The sequence below is a fragment of the Cottoperca gobio genome, chromosome 20 (genome assembly GCF_900634415.1).
Source record: "Cottoperca gobio chromosome 20, fCotGob3.1, whole genome shotgun sequence".
NCBI classification, from domain to species: domain Eukaryota; kingdom Metazoa; phylum Chordata; class Actinopteri; order Perciformes; family Bovichtidae; genus Cottoperca; species Cottoperca gobio.
In genome coordinates this window covers 6,295,044-6,307,513 of record NC_041374.1, presented here as the reverse complement: position 1 = coordinate 6,307,513, position 12,470 = coordinate 6,295,044, and the positions used below count along the sequence as shown (strand labels likewise).

The 12,470-nt window shown below is 42.7% G+C and overlaps 2 protein-coding genes across 2 annotated transcripts in view; both read right to left on the bottom strand.

Moving 5' to 3' along the window:
• Positions 1-2,431: 2,431 nt before the first annotated feature.
• On the bottom strand, positions 2,432-10,876 carry LOC115025694 (highly reducing polyketide synthase alnA-like). The gene is given in 8 exon segments (XM_029458130.1): positions 2,432-2,835; positions 2,937-7,454; positions 7,456-8,568; positions 8,816-8,997; positions 9,118-9,324; positions 9,487-9,647; positions 10,255-10,408; positions 10,819-10,876. Coding segments are annotated over 8 exon segments (6,621 nt in total). The 3' UTR covers positions 2,432-2,607.
• Positions 10,877-11,444: 568 nt separating this feature from the next.
• Positions 11,445-12,470, bottom strand: part of rdh12l (retinol dehydrogenase 12, like) — a 7,788-nt gene continuing 6,762 nt past the window's right edge. The window contains exon 7 of the mRNA XM_029458131.1: positions 11,445-11,849. Within this exon, the coding sequence (XP_029313991.1) occupies positions 11,747-11,849 (103 nt within the window). The 3' untranslated portion in view covers positions 11,445-11,746. The remainder of the gene's footprint in view (positions 11,850-12,470) is intronic.

The following is a 12,470-nucleotide window of genomic DNA, read 5'->3' as shown; positions in this document are numbered from 1 at the left end:
GGAAAATGTTCAAATGGCAGGGTCATAAACAAACTCTTTATCTTACCAAAGGTGCCTTCTTAGACACCAGCGCAACAAGCTTTATAAAATCAACACCAATAAATATTTAACAGCAGGGGATTTCTGCTAAACAATAAAGCATAATAGACGGCTATATACAGTGTGAAAGGTTTAAAAGTGACAAAGTGATCTTTGTCCCAAGTCTAAGTATGTATAAAAGAAACATGCGATATGCTTTGCTTCTACCATTTCCAAAGTAACCCATTAAAAATGTTACAGCGAAACCAAAGTACTGTTCAAATATATTCGATTTAACAAGAACACAATGAGGGAGAAGAAAGCTTATATAGTCTGCCTCCTAGTGGACATTACGTGCAGGTATGGGAATTGTTTTTGAGTGTCCTTATACCTCCTATTTGGAGACTTAGCTGGAAGGAGTGTGTGTAAACTGGAAACAAACAACGCTTCAGTAAGTCACTGATGTTGGCAAGCCAACATGACAGAAACTCTAAATAATTGGAGTTCTTACGAAACTATTAGCTCTGGTTACAAAAGTATCTGCAGATTAAACAGATTTGTGAAATAGATTCTAATAACTTGGGTGTCAAAGCAGACTGTAACAAATCAAATCAAATCCATCCATCCATCGTCTACCGCTTATCCGGGATCGGGTCGCGGGGGCAGCAGCTCCAGTAAGGAACCCCAATCTTCCCTTCTCCGGGCCACATCCTCCAGCTCCGACTGGGGGATCCTGAGGCGTTCCCAGGCCAGTGAAGAGATATAATCTCTCCACGAGTCCTGGGTCTTCCCCGGGGTCTCCTCCCAGCTGGACGTGCCTGGAACACCTCCCTAGGGAGGCACCCAGGTGGCATCCTTACTAGATGCCCGAACCACCTCAACTGGCTCCTTTCAACGTAAAGGAGCAGCGGCTCTACTCCGAGTCTCTCACGGATGTCTGTGCTTCTCACCCTATCTCTAAGGGAGAAGCCAGCCACCCGTCTGAGAAAACCCATTTCGGCCGCTTGTACCTGTGATCTCGTTCTTTCGGTCATGACCCAGCCTTCATGACCATAGGTGAGGGTAGGAACGAAGATCGACCGGTATATTGAGAGCTTTGCCTTCTGGCTCAGCTCTCTTTTCGTCACAACGGTGCGGTAAAGTGACTGTAATACCGCCCCCGCTGCTCTGATTCTCCGGCCAATCTCTCGCTCCATTGTCCCCTCACTCGCGAACAAGACCCTGAGGTACTTGAATTCCTTCACTTGGGGTAATGGCTCATTCCCTACCCGGAGTAGGCAATCCACCGGTTTCCTGCTGAGAGCCATGGCCTCAGATTTGGAGGTGCTGATCCTCATCCCAACCGCTGCACACTCGGCTGCGAACCGATCCTATACTGATCCGGCACTATACGGGCTTTCCCCTGTTTTACTGTGTTTAGCCTGGCGTGGCCATTCTGCATCCAACGTTACCATCCCCGTGTCTCGACGTCGGGAAACTGGTTAATTGACGTTAATTGAAGCATTTCAGGCCATTTGGAGTCGAATGGTGTACGTGTGTAGTGAACATTTTTTGGACCATTCTGGGCGAGAGTTAGCGTTGCACTAAAGTATGTGAATAGGACACACTTTGGTGCTTTCCCGATGCCCAATCGATTTGAAACTTTAGTCACTAGTTGTCCATAGGCTGGGGGTTGTACACTGAGATTTTGGTGTTTCCAGCCCATTGGGAAGTCGAAAGAAAAAAGACTGGAAGATATTTTCAATGGGAAAATTATTATCATTATTATATTATTATATTATATTATATAATTATTATTATAACATTATTGCCATTGTACACGTTGACCTTTTTGACCTCAAACCGAAAAAAGGCCCTGTTTTTGGTTCTGCTCAGATTTCTGTTTCCAAACCCACACCAGGTGATCTCTGAGAACTCATAAATGGAGTGACCTTGGTCCAGTCTTGTCACGTGGCCCCTGAAAGGAAGTAGCCGTGGGAAAGAGTGAGCAGCATGAAACTCTGGATTCTGTTTGATGGTGTCAATATTAGGTGCCTCAAACAATTATTTAGAGCTATTTTGGCTGCAATATGATCCTGTCAATTTCCAATTCGCTGGGCTCTACTGTAAACGTATGTGCAGTTGACAAAGTTTGTCCACTTAAAATAAGTTTTCATAGGGGCCCCTTGTATTGGAAGTTGACAAGGTAGTGAGAATATATTCTAAATACTTAGTTACCCTAATATATATATTACATTGATTAACTGACTACTTAATATTTATTTGCATAATGTCCTTCTGATATGGCAGTAATAATTGTTATGAAAAAGTGTTGTGTGTGTGTGCAGGAAGTAGTTCACAGCTGACAAATTTCAAATTCAAACATTTATTTCAAAAGGACATCTGAGAGAGGACCTCAGGTCAATGTGTCTCCTCTGTCCCTCTTACGACCTGAGGTGAATGTGTTATAAAGTCTCCTCCTGTGGCGTTCTGTAGTACATTTTGGTGGTATAAGTCTGTTGCTGAAGGTACTCATTCACATTGTATTAAACAGACACTATCATGTCATGAATACATCCTCAACCATGCTGGGAGGCAGGGTGATCTGCCTCATCCGGTTTGCCCGTCCAACCAGGGGGAAATATTGGCCCCCTTAGAGGACTTGGCCCTCTTGGTAGGCTGTGGGGTCTGCAACTTTTCCACCCCCCTCTTCTTTGCCCTCCGTTTACGCCCTGGCTTCTCGCCGGAGGGTGGCAACGTCACCTCCTCTACCTCAGCAGCCTCTGTAGACTCCTCTGCAGCCTTGACTGGGGAAGCTCTCCAACCTAGCATTGCCTCCTGTGAAAGCAAGAGGAAAATGACTGGAAACATGAAGGCACATGGAAAGACTGACCGATTTACAGACAGGATTAAAGGCAGACAGAGACATAGAAACTTACCACCTCCTCCACTGGGGGGTGGGGGGGGACATCGAGGATGCTAGACCTGCGCCGGGGTCGCAGCAAAGCCTGCAATTGCAACCGAGGGTTGCCGATGTCTGTGAGCAGATCATCCCTCGGAAGAGACTCTGGGTTATCACTGGAACCTTCACCTTCTTCACTCAGTAGAGCTACTACCGTTGATGTCATGGCATTGGGATCCAACAGTTTCACCAAAGGCACATTCACACCTCTCTGCTGAAAGATGAGATTCTGCAGAGTCATGGCCTGCATGGAGTCAATGCCTAAGGATAAAAGAGATGAATCATCTTTCACCTCACTTTTATCCATGCCGATGGTCTCACAAATCAGCGACACAACATAATCTTTCGGTGAGACTGATTCAGTTTGATTAGTTTGAGAATCTGTCTCTTTGGAGTTTTGGAAAGCCTCCTCTACCAATGCGGACAGGCGCATGGTCAAGGCCGCATTTTGTGAGAGTATGTTGTACCTGATGTTTCTGAAGTGAAACCTACAAACAGCCTGTTGGGGTAGATTGAGCACAAGGCACTGCTCCAGACTTTTATGAATCTCAGGCACATCCAACACCATTATCCCCTTTGCCTCCAGAAACCGCTGGAAATGCTCCTTGTTCAAGAGGAGGCCGAGGTTTAGAGCTCCCCAGTTGATAGACTGCCCAGGCAGCCCGAGTTTGCGCCGGTACTGACAGAACATGTCGAGGAACGTGTTGGCTGCTGCATAGTTTGTTTGTGATGCGTTTCCCAGAAAAGCTGAGATGGAGGAGTAACACACAAAGTAATCCAAATGACAGTGCTTTGTTGCATTGTGCAAATTCAGTGCACCATTGACTTTGGGTTTGAGAACTTTCTCATAAAGAGATCTGTCAAGGGTCTCAATCAGCCCATCATGCAGGACAACTGCACTGTGAAACACTCCCATTATTGGACAACCAGAGAATTGCTGGCCTATGAGGCTGATAGACTTGTGCACACACTCAGACACAGATATGTCACACTCCATGGTAGTGATGCAGTTTCCACACTGTTTCTCTACATTGTGTATCTCTTGCTGCACACCTGGTAAGGGCTTGCTCCTGGAGAGTATGACAATGTACTCACCGCCTCTTTGCGAAATGAACTTGACAGTTTCAAAGCCCAGACCAGAAAGACCACCTGCCACTATGTACACTGCCCTCTTTCGGAAAAGCTGTTTTTTTGTTGGCAGCAATGGAATGTCAGACAGCGTACTGTTGCCATCTTTTTCCAGAGTCACGATAGCCAGCTTTTTCGAGTTGAAATATGATTGTGGTGTCTCTGAATTCAGGTACTCAATGCTTTCAGATTTCACATTCTGAAAAGTAAAGCTTTCAAGGGCAAATTTTCTGTTCAAGTTCAAGGATTTCAGCCAGGGATAGATGTAAGGCCTGTGTGCACGTAAGGATCCCTTTTGCAAAATGACTGTCATCTCAATTGTCTGCACATGAACACTTTCCTTAACACTTTGGAACACGTTCTGCGCAAGCAAACACTGCATCTGAGAATCACAGATGAAGACAACATGTTGGATACCTGGAAAGTTGCATATCTTAACAATCAGAGATTCATCAAAGGGAGGCAGGATGACACATACATCTATTTGATTGATATTTACAAAAGAGCCATTGCACTGTGTGCCAATAATCACATTCCAACCTGACTTGTAAGAAGTGAGTGCCAAGACTTTCATCAGAGCAGAATCAGGCTCAGAGGATATGATTCCTAGGTTATGTTTGGCTCTGGGCAAGGCTCGATGCAGGATCTCCCATGCCAGCACAAAGTAAGAAACACAGGGTGTTTTTTTAAAGAATGGGAACCGCTTGACGCTGTAGCACACGTCCTCTGAAACTCTGACCTTGCTTGCTGCCACCACAGGATAACAGGAAGCAACCTGGTCTCCCACCTTCAATTTCCTGACAGATTTTCCGACTGCTGTAACAGTACCACTGAAATCAAGCGCCAGTAGCTTGTGTTTCTGTGATGAGTGTTTGTTCCAGTACAGCGTCTGGCCAAATTTCAGATGTGATGCACTGACAGGGAAGTAATCAGAAGAATGAACACATATCTTAGTGGGCCGAATTTCAACTGATGTGTCCCTGATTGGCTGGGCCTCCCCCTCAAAGTGAATGGCACTCAGTTGAGTCATCTTATGTGCCTCAGCTGTCTGAAGGATGCAGGGCTCAGACATTGTAGGTGTAAAACTGCCGTCTGAACTGTCTATGATTTCAGGTGGAGTGCGGACAATAGAAGGTTTCAGAATCAGCCCATCTTTTACCACCAACTCTGGGTACTTGCTGCAAGGATGCAATCTTAGGACCTGAGACAGAGCAGCAATGTCCTCAGCAGAGATAGTGCTTATATCAATCAGCTGAAAGGAAAGATCGGGTATTTCTGCAGCAAATGATCTCGTCATTCCAGCGAGAGCAAAACCTGGATTTATGTGGTCTACTGTGATATCAGATGATCGGTAGGTGACTGCTCTGATGGAGTTTGGGAAGCGAATTTGCTTTAGCTCAAGGACTATTTGGCGGAAAGTCTCCAAGCAACTCGCAAAATTTTGCAGGACAACATCTGCTGCCAGCGAAGTCAGGTCTTCTTTGCCCCACAAAAATAAGACCTCATCGAAGTTGTTCTCAATATCGGTTATATTGAGATTTGCCAGGAGAGAGGGAAACCCATGGTTCAAGATATCTTTTGCATGTTTGTAGGAAACATATCTAGACTTCGAGTTCAGATATTGTTTCAGGCCTTTAGAGATCCCTTTACTGTCACAGAAGACCAATGCCCTCGGAGGAGGAGCAGATGTGACACCTTCAGGGATTACACTAAAGTCATTATGGTAGAAATACTCCTCAACCACATGAGAGCGACTACCAAGGTACTTGAATATCACATGCTTAACTTCAACCAACACTCTGCCTTCTTTATCTGCAAAGCAGCCACAAACCTCAAAGTGATCAATGCCCACATCAATTGCTCTAAGATAGACAATCATCTCATCTTGTAAAGGCTCAAACACTTTCAAACTTCCTATTTTGGAAGGAAATCCTGGTCTACCAGCAAAAATGTGCTCTACTGTAACTGGAAGAAGCTGCATCAGAAAATCCAGCACAACAGGATGAATGCAGTAGTCATGCAACTGAGACCGCAGTTCTTCGGGAACTTTGACGTTTGCAAAAGCCTCCTTGAGATCTTCTCCATAGTGCACCTCTCCCTTATTCTGGAAGACGTCTCCATACTGAAAGCCTCCTTGAGAGAGATACCCATAGAACTCCTGAGAGCTCACTACGGATTTGCATCTTTTGTAGATGGAGCTAAGTGAAATCCACTGTTCCTCAATCAGTCTCTCTTTCTTTGAAACCACTGTGCCTGATGCATACATTGCAGATGGGGAGAGTACCGCAAACCTAGTGTCTTTCTCTGTTTGTTCTAGTTGCACCTTCATTTCAGGTGAATTCTGGGTTAAAACAAATGGACTGTGGAAATTGACACTGACCTGTAGTGAGCTGAGCGGTACTTTTGGTTTGGCACTGGCCATGAACGCACCTAAACCCAACTCAGCATAGAAGGCACCAGGGATGATGGGTATATTGTTGTGCTTGTGCTCTTTCAGGTAGAAAGAAGAGTCAGACATCAGATCACAACTAAAAACGTTGCTTTCACTTCCTGTCTGACAGAGCACAGGATGACTACTCACTGTGTTCTTCTGTGCTGCTGCAATGATAACGTCTCTGTCTGAGCAATCAAACTGGTATTTTGGAATAGGCAGGGGCAACGTCTCATATCCTCTGTAGAAGGTGTTCCAGTTTACATTAACACCAAGTTCAAACAGCTTAGAAACAACAAACATTATAGTTTCATGATCTTTCTCTGGCTGCACCGAGGCAAGAACAGCTGTGTCATTACCTAGAGACTCCATGATGTTTCTCTGTAGCGCCCTTCTTGGCCCTATCTCCACAAACACTATATTCTTCTTTCCTTTAGTTGCTGACTTCACTGCCTGCTCAAAAGCTACTGGCTCACGAATGTTCCTAGCCCAGTATTCCCCTGTGCAGAAATCCCCCTGCTGTACTTCCTTGCCTGTCACGGTTGAGAACAACTCTGTGTCAAGATCATTTTCCCGTAACGAGCCGATTGTCTCCTCGATTTCTGTCAGAATCGGATCCATCATGTGGCTGTGGTAAGCAGCAGGGACATCCAGGACACGAAGAAACAGATTCTGACTGTTGGCCGAGGTGCTGAGCTCATTATGGAGGCTCTCAATTGCATCTGCATCACCTGAGAGGGTGCAGGACTGTGAGCTGTTGAAAGCAGCCAGGCATATTCTACCAGAGTAACACGGGAGAAGAGCAGTTACCTCTGATATAGCCATGTTGCTGATCACAAGCATCTTCCCCCCAGTGACTTTGTTTTGGAGAGTGCTGCGGAAATAGATGACTTTTACTGCATCCTCAAGAGACAAGAGACCAGAACAGTGAGCAGCCTGCAACCTCGCCAACAGAGTGTCCGAGTATTGCATCGGGCTTGACACCCCAGTGTCTGAGTAGGGTGGTAATACCAACTTGGATAGCAAAGAGGAGAGGTTGGACAACATGTGGCTTGTTGAAGTCACTACCCTCAAACTCACTCTCAAGTGTGTCCAAGATGTTAAGGATACCCTTTTGTCTTTGGAAATGTTGTCCAATCTCTTTGATCTTATCCCTGAATACAGGCTCGTGTTTTAGTAGCTGTTTGCACATACCATGGTAAGTGACGCCATTTCCGCAAAAGACAAACACTAACCTTTGATCTGAGAAAGATGGGCGAATACTTTTGCCTACAGTTGCACCCAACTTCTCTTTAAGATCAACTACAGAGGAAACAATGATGGCCTTTCTGTATTTATGTTTGAGATGGCTCCTTCTGCAAGCTGATGTGTACAACAGAGAATCTAGATCAACTCTGCTATCTGCTTCTAGCTGTTTGATGGTGTCTTCTGTCATCAGAGTGAGAGATTTTGTTGAATTTGCAGACATGACAAAATACTTTTGCTGTTTCCCGCCATTCTTTTGCTCAATGCGTGACTGTTTGTGTTGTTTGATAATGGCGTGTGCATTTGTACCCCCAAAGCCAAAGTTGTTAACTCCTGCAATTCTTGGACCAGCGGCTTCCCACTTTTCTACTTCCGTGGGAACTTTAATGTTCAGGGCTTTGGCATCTACACTTGCGGCCTCCTCAGTGTAGAAAACTGAGGGAACAATGGTTTCATGCTTCATCATTAGAAGAACCTTAATGAGTCCGGCCACTCCAGCTGCAGATTCTGTATGTCCAATGTTGCTCTTCACAGAGCCAATCCGCAGTGTCTCTGAACCAGGAGGTCTGGCTTTAGCGATCACATTTGAGATGCTTCCTGCCTCGGTTGGGTCTCCAACTGGGGTTCCAGTCCCATGTGCCTCTATGTACCGGACATTTTCAAGGTCAGACTCTGAGTAGATTCTGCGCAGGAGTTCCTCTTGTTGTGTCATGGATGGTTTGGTGATTGGAGTAACTGAGTGTCCATCTTGGTTAACGGCAGTTTTGCTGATGATACCCCAGATATGGTCATGGTCTTGTATAGCCTTTAAAGCAACAACAAGACTAAATGAAACAACAAGAATATATTGTTTTTAACATTGTAAAGTATGTCGTATTGATATGGAATTACATGGTTACTGTAATGTTACTGTTTATAGTTTAAAAGAAACCAATTGCTCAGTCATATTAAATCAATCAGTTAGTAATTGCTCAGACATCTGATATGTTTGCTTGTTAATAAAAAGAAAGAAATTAAATTGTTGCACTTTTATTACTTTTCATTTTTCTGACCTTTTTCAGCGGCTTCAGGAGAACGACTCCGCAGCCCTCCCCTCTACCATAACCATCTGCTCTGTTGGAGAAGGGTTTGCTGGTCCCTTCAGGTGAGATCATCTTCGCCTTGCTGAGAGCAACAAACACTCTTGGCTCTATAATACAGTTGACTCCACCACAAACAGCCATCTCACAATCGCCTGATAAAATAAAACACAACATGATATTTGAATGCCCTTTTTAACATGCATCCTTGTAATTAAAACCACTAACTGACTAAAAGGTCAGTCATTGACTTTACTTAGACATACTTTACAGACCTTGTTTAATGGATTGACAGGCAAGATGAAGAGCCACGAGAGATGATGAGCAGGCACAGTCTAGGGACAGTGAGGGCCCAGTAAAGTTGAAGATGTATGAGACTCTGTTTGCTGCAATACTCATGGCTTGGCCTGTGCTGGTCCTGTGGTTGATCACACTTGGATGCACGTGTGCAGCAATTGTCTCATAATCTCTGTTCATTATGCCTGTAATAAAAGACATTAAAGCTGGTAAGAAAAGTGCACATAACCCAGTAGTTATTGCATGGAAATCATTCAAAGAACAGTGGTCAAAATCATATGGACATATTACACAAAGCTTTATATTAAAAAATAATAGTCACTGGCAACATGTTTATACTGACTTACCAAAGTAGACACCTGTCCTGGTCCCACTGGCCTTCTCCATAGGAATTCCAGCATTTTCCAACGCCCTGTAGACACACTGAAGGAGCTGTTTTTGTTGAGGGTCCATTTGTTCTACTTCACTTTCACTGATGCCGAAAAACCTGTGGTCAAATTCATTGAACCTGAAAACATTTAAAACCATTAGATCAAATTTAGTGAGAAATAGATCATAAATGTACTTTAATTGCCTAAAGTAAAATGACTTTAGATGGTGATGACCTTATTAAAATAAGAGAATCTGAAGTGCAGCATAACTCAGTCACATGCTGTTTAAGCAGAGGCAATGAAATGAAGAAGGGGCTTTGTGGACACCACATGGTTTGTTTAAGTTAATATCAAAGCTTTAAGTTGTTCCTGAGTGCCTTTTTCATTTTTGATTATTTCAAATCACTTCTATCTGGAGTTACACTGTCTTTAATTACCCATATGTATCACCACCCTTTCTTTGTCAAGATAAGTAAGAGATGCACCATAAATACTTTTGAAGTACGTCACAAAAATGTTCAGATGTCGTAATAAACCAGTTTAAATAGGACAATCTAAAAGTAAGGGCTACAAAGAAATGATCAAATTATCTTTGTAATGTTTCTTTTTTTTGTTCTGGTAAAAAAACAAACATTACAAAGATAGTTTTATCAATAGGGAAAATACTATCAGACTACATATATTTAGTATTACTACACATTAGTAGGCCTATCTAAATAGGCTAATAAGGTTTAAAGAGCATACCCATCAATGAGAGCAGCCTTGGCCGTGCGGGATTTACCCGCTTTGTTGTCATCAGGGTCATACCAGCTGGCTATGTCAAATCTCTCTTTGGGAATTGGCACAGAACAGTTTCTCCCATCCACCAGAACCTTCCAGAAATTTTCAAGCCCTTCTCCTGTTTAGAAAGATATAATTAATACTTAAAAGCTCAACTGTGGTAAAAATGTCCCCTGTTAATTTTCCTGATTTGCAAGGGAATAAAATGTTTTGTGAAATGAAAAACACAATTAAATTCAATACACAAAAAATGTAATAACACTTTTAAATACCAGGGATTCATTTCACCAACCATGATGCTTGTTAAGAGGTTGCATGTATCAAGGGAACACATTTTAATCTGTCATTTTCAGAGCTGATCCAAAATTATTCAGTTTGTCTTTCAACTTTTCTATAACTACATTCAGGGATATTATTCATATGTCTTAATACACACTGTGAGTAAAATGTAAATGGCAAATGTGTCAATAAAATATGAAGAAAGACAAAAAACAAACAAAGCTATGCCCACAAATTCAAAGGACTTACCTCCAGGAAAATTGCATCCTATGCCCACCACGGCAATAACGTCTTCAGCTTCTTCCATTCTGACTGAACATCACTGAGAAAGAAAATGATAGTATCACTGTCGGACTTACGCTTGATTCTTATAGCCTCCTTCTTTTATTATACAATGATTTATTGTATACGTGGCCATGGAGATGAAGGTTCACATACACATTTATGGCGCCTTGCAAATGCTTAGACAGAGTATAATAAGTAAATCAATATGTTATCCAACGATGGGGTGACTCCAGGTTTCGTTTCAGACATTTATCATAGTTACACCCTAACTAAGTGGTTGTCTTTATTACTCTGACCAAGCACAGAGCGTGAATATGAAAGTGGAAGTGTTAGGAAAGGCTAGGGTACAAAAGACACGTGGTCACAGCAGATATGAGCCGCTCAGTTTATGACAGCAGATATCGTACCAACATTTGTGGAGAAAGAAAACAATCAAAATGAAAATCACAAAACTGCTTTGTCATGTTGTGGTGCTACCTGTTCACTTTCTCCCTTCTAAATAAGTATGCAGTTGGCCAAAAATATGTTTCTTGGTACTACATTAATAAAAAACAACAATCATGTGCAAGTAGGAACAAAGACAAAAAGGATGGAGTGCAACAGAGTTTAATGCCAGAAGATACAGGTACAGAGAAACATTTGTGACACGGAGACACCTGTATTCTGGATTACTCAACAATTTATTCAAAAATATCCACTACACAGCCATTATAAAAGTGGAAAAGTATTTTAGACTTCTTTATATTATACATTAGAATTTTAGTAATTAAATAGAGTGCCATGTTGTGTGTGTTAGTATGTAAAACAAACGCATACAAGGAGTGCTGGAAATGTTTTGCAACATAATTTCTTGGCAGGCTGGTGAAACTGAAGGACTGAAATCGTGGTTGCTTTATTCCCATGTTACCGACAGCTCCTTACAGCTCAACTCCCATAACTTCTGCGCCAGCTCGTCGTCTCGACCGGCAGCTGAGCAGTTGGCAGGAGCACAGTCGCTGTAAACAAAGACATATTAGATTACATGAGAGCGACGTATCATTTTGATAAATCTTCTCTTTTATACATTTAGTGTGGTCCTGCATGATTCAATGCACAATACGTTTATGGTTCAGTTGTTCATGTGGTTCATAATTTGTTGACTGGAAAGTGAGTACTGGTTACTATGTTGTATATTATGTTGCCAATCTGGGGTCCTAACAAGAGGTTGCAACTGATAGATTTTAGGGTTGGAGGATGATTATCAGGTTAAAAATAAATTGGCGTTTTAGGGCCATTGTAGGATAAAAAATAAAAAAAAGTTTCTCGTAAATGCACGACTTTAATCTCAGAAACTATCCACGTTTTAAGACCATAATCTTGAGTTTTCTTGGAACACTACCCTCCCCGTCTTTTTTTTATTTGACCCACAATGGCCCTAATACACCATCAGATTAACACAAAATAAAAATACATTTCTAAATTTATTTCTGGCTTCTAAACATTATTCAAAAGAAATAAATCTCTTTTGGTGTGGTCACAACTCCGACTATATCACGCCATTACTTGTTAACCGCCAGTTACCTTCTCGACCTCCACAGTTGCATCGGGTGTCGTTGATAAGTATATGATGAGCTGCA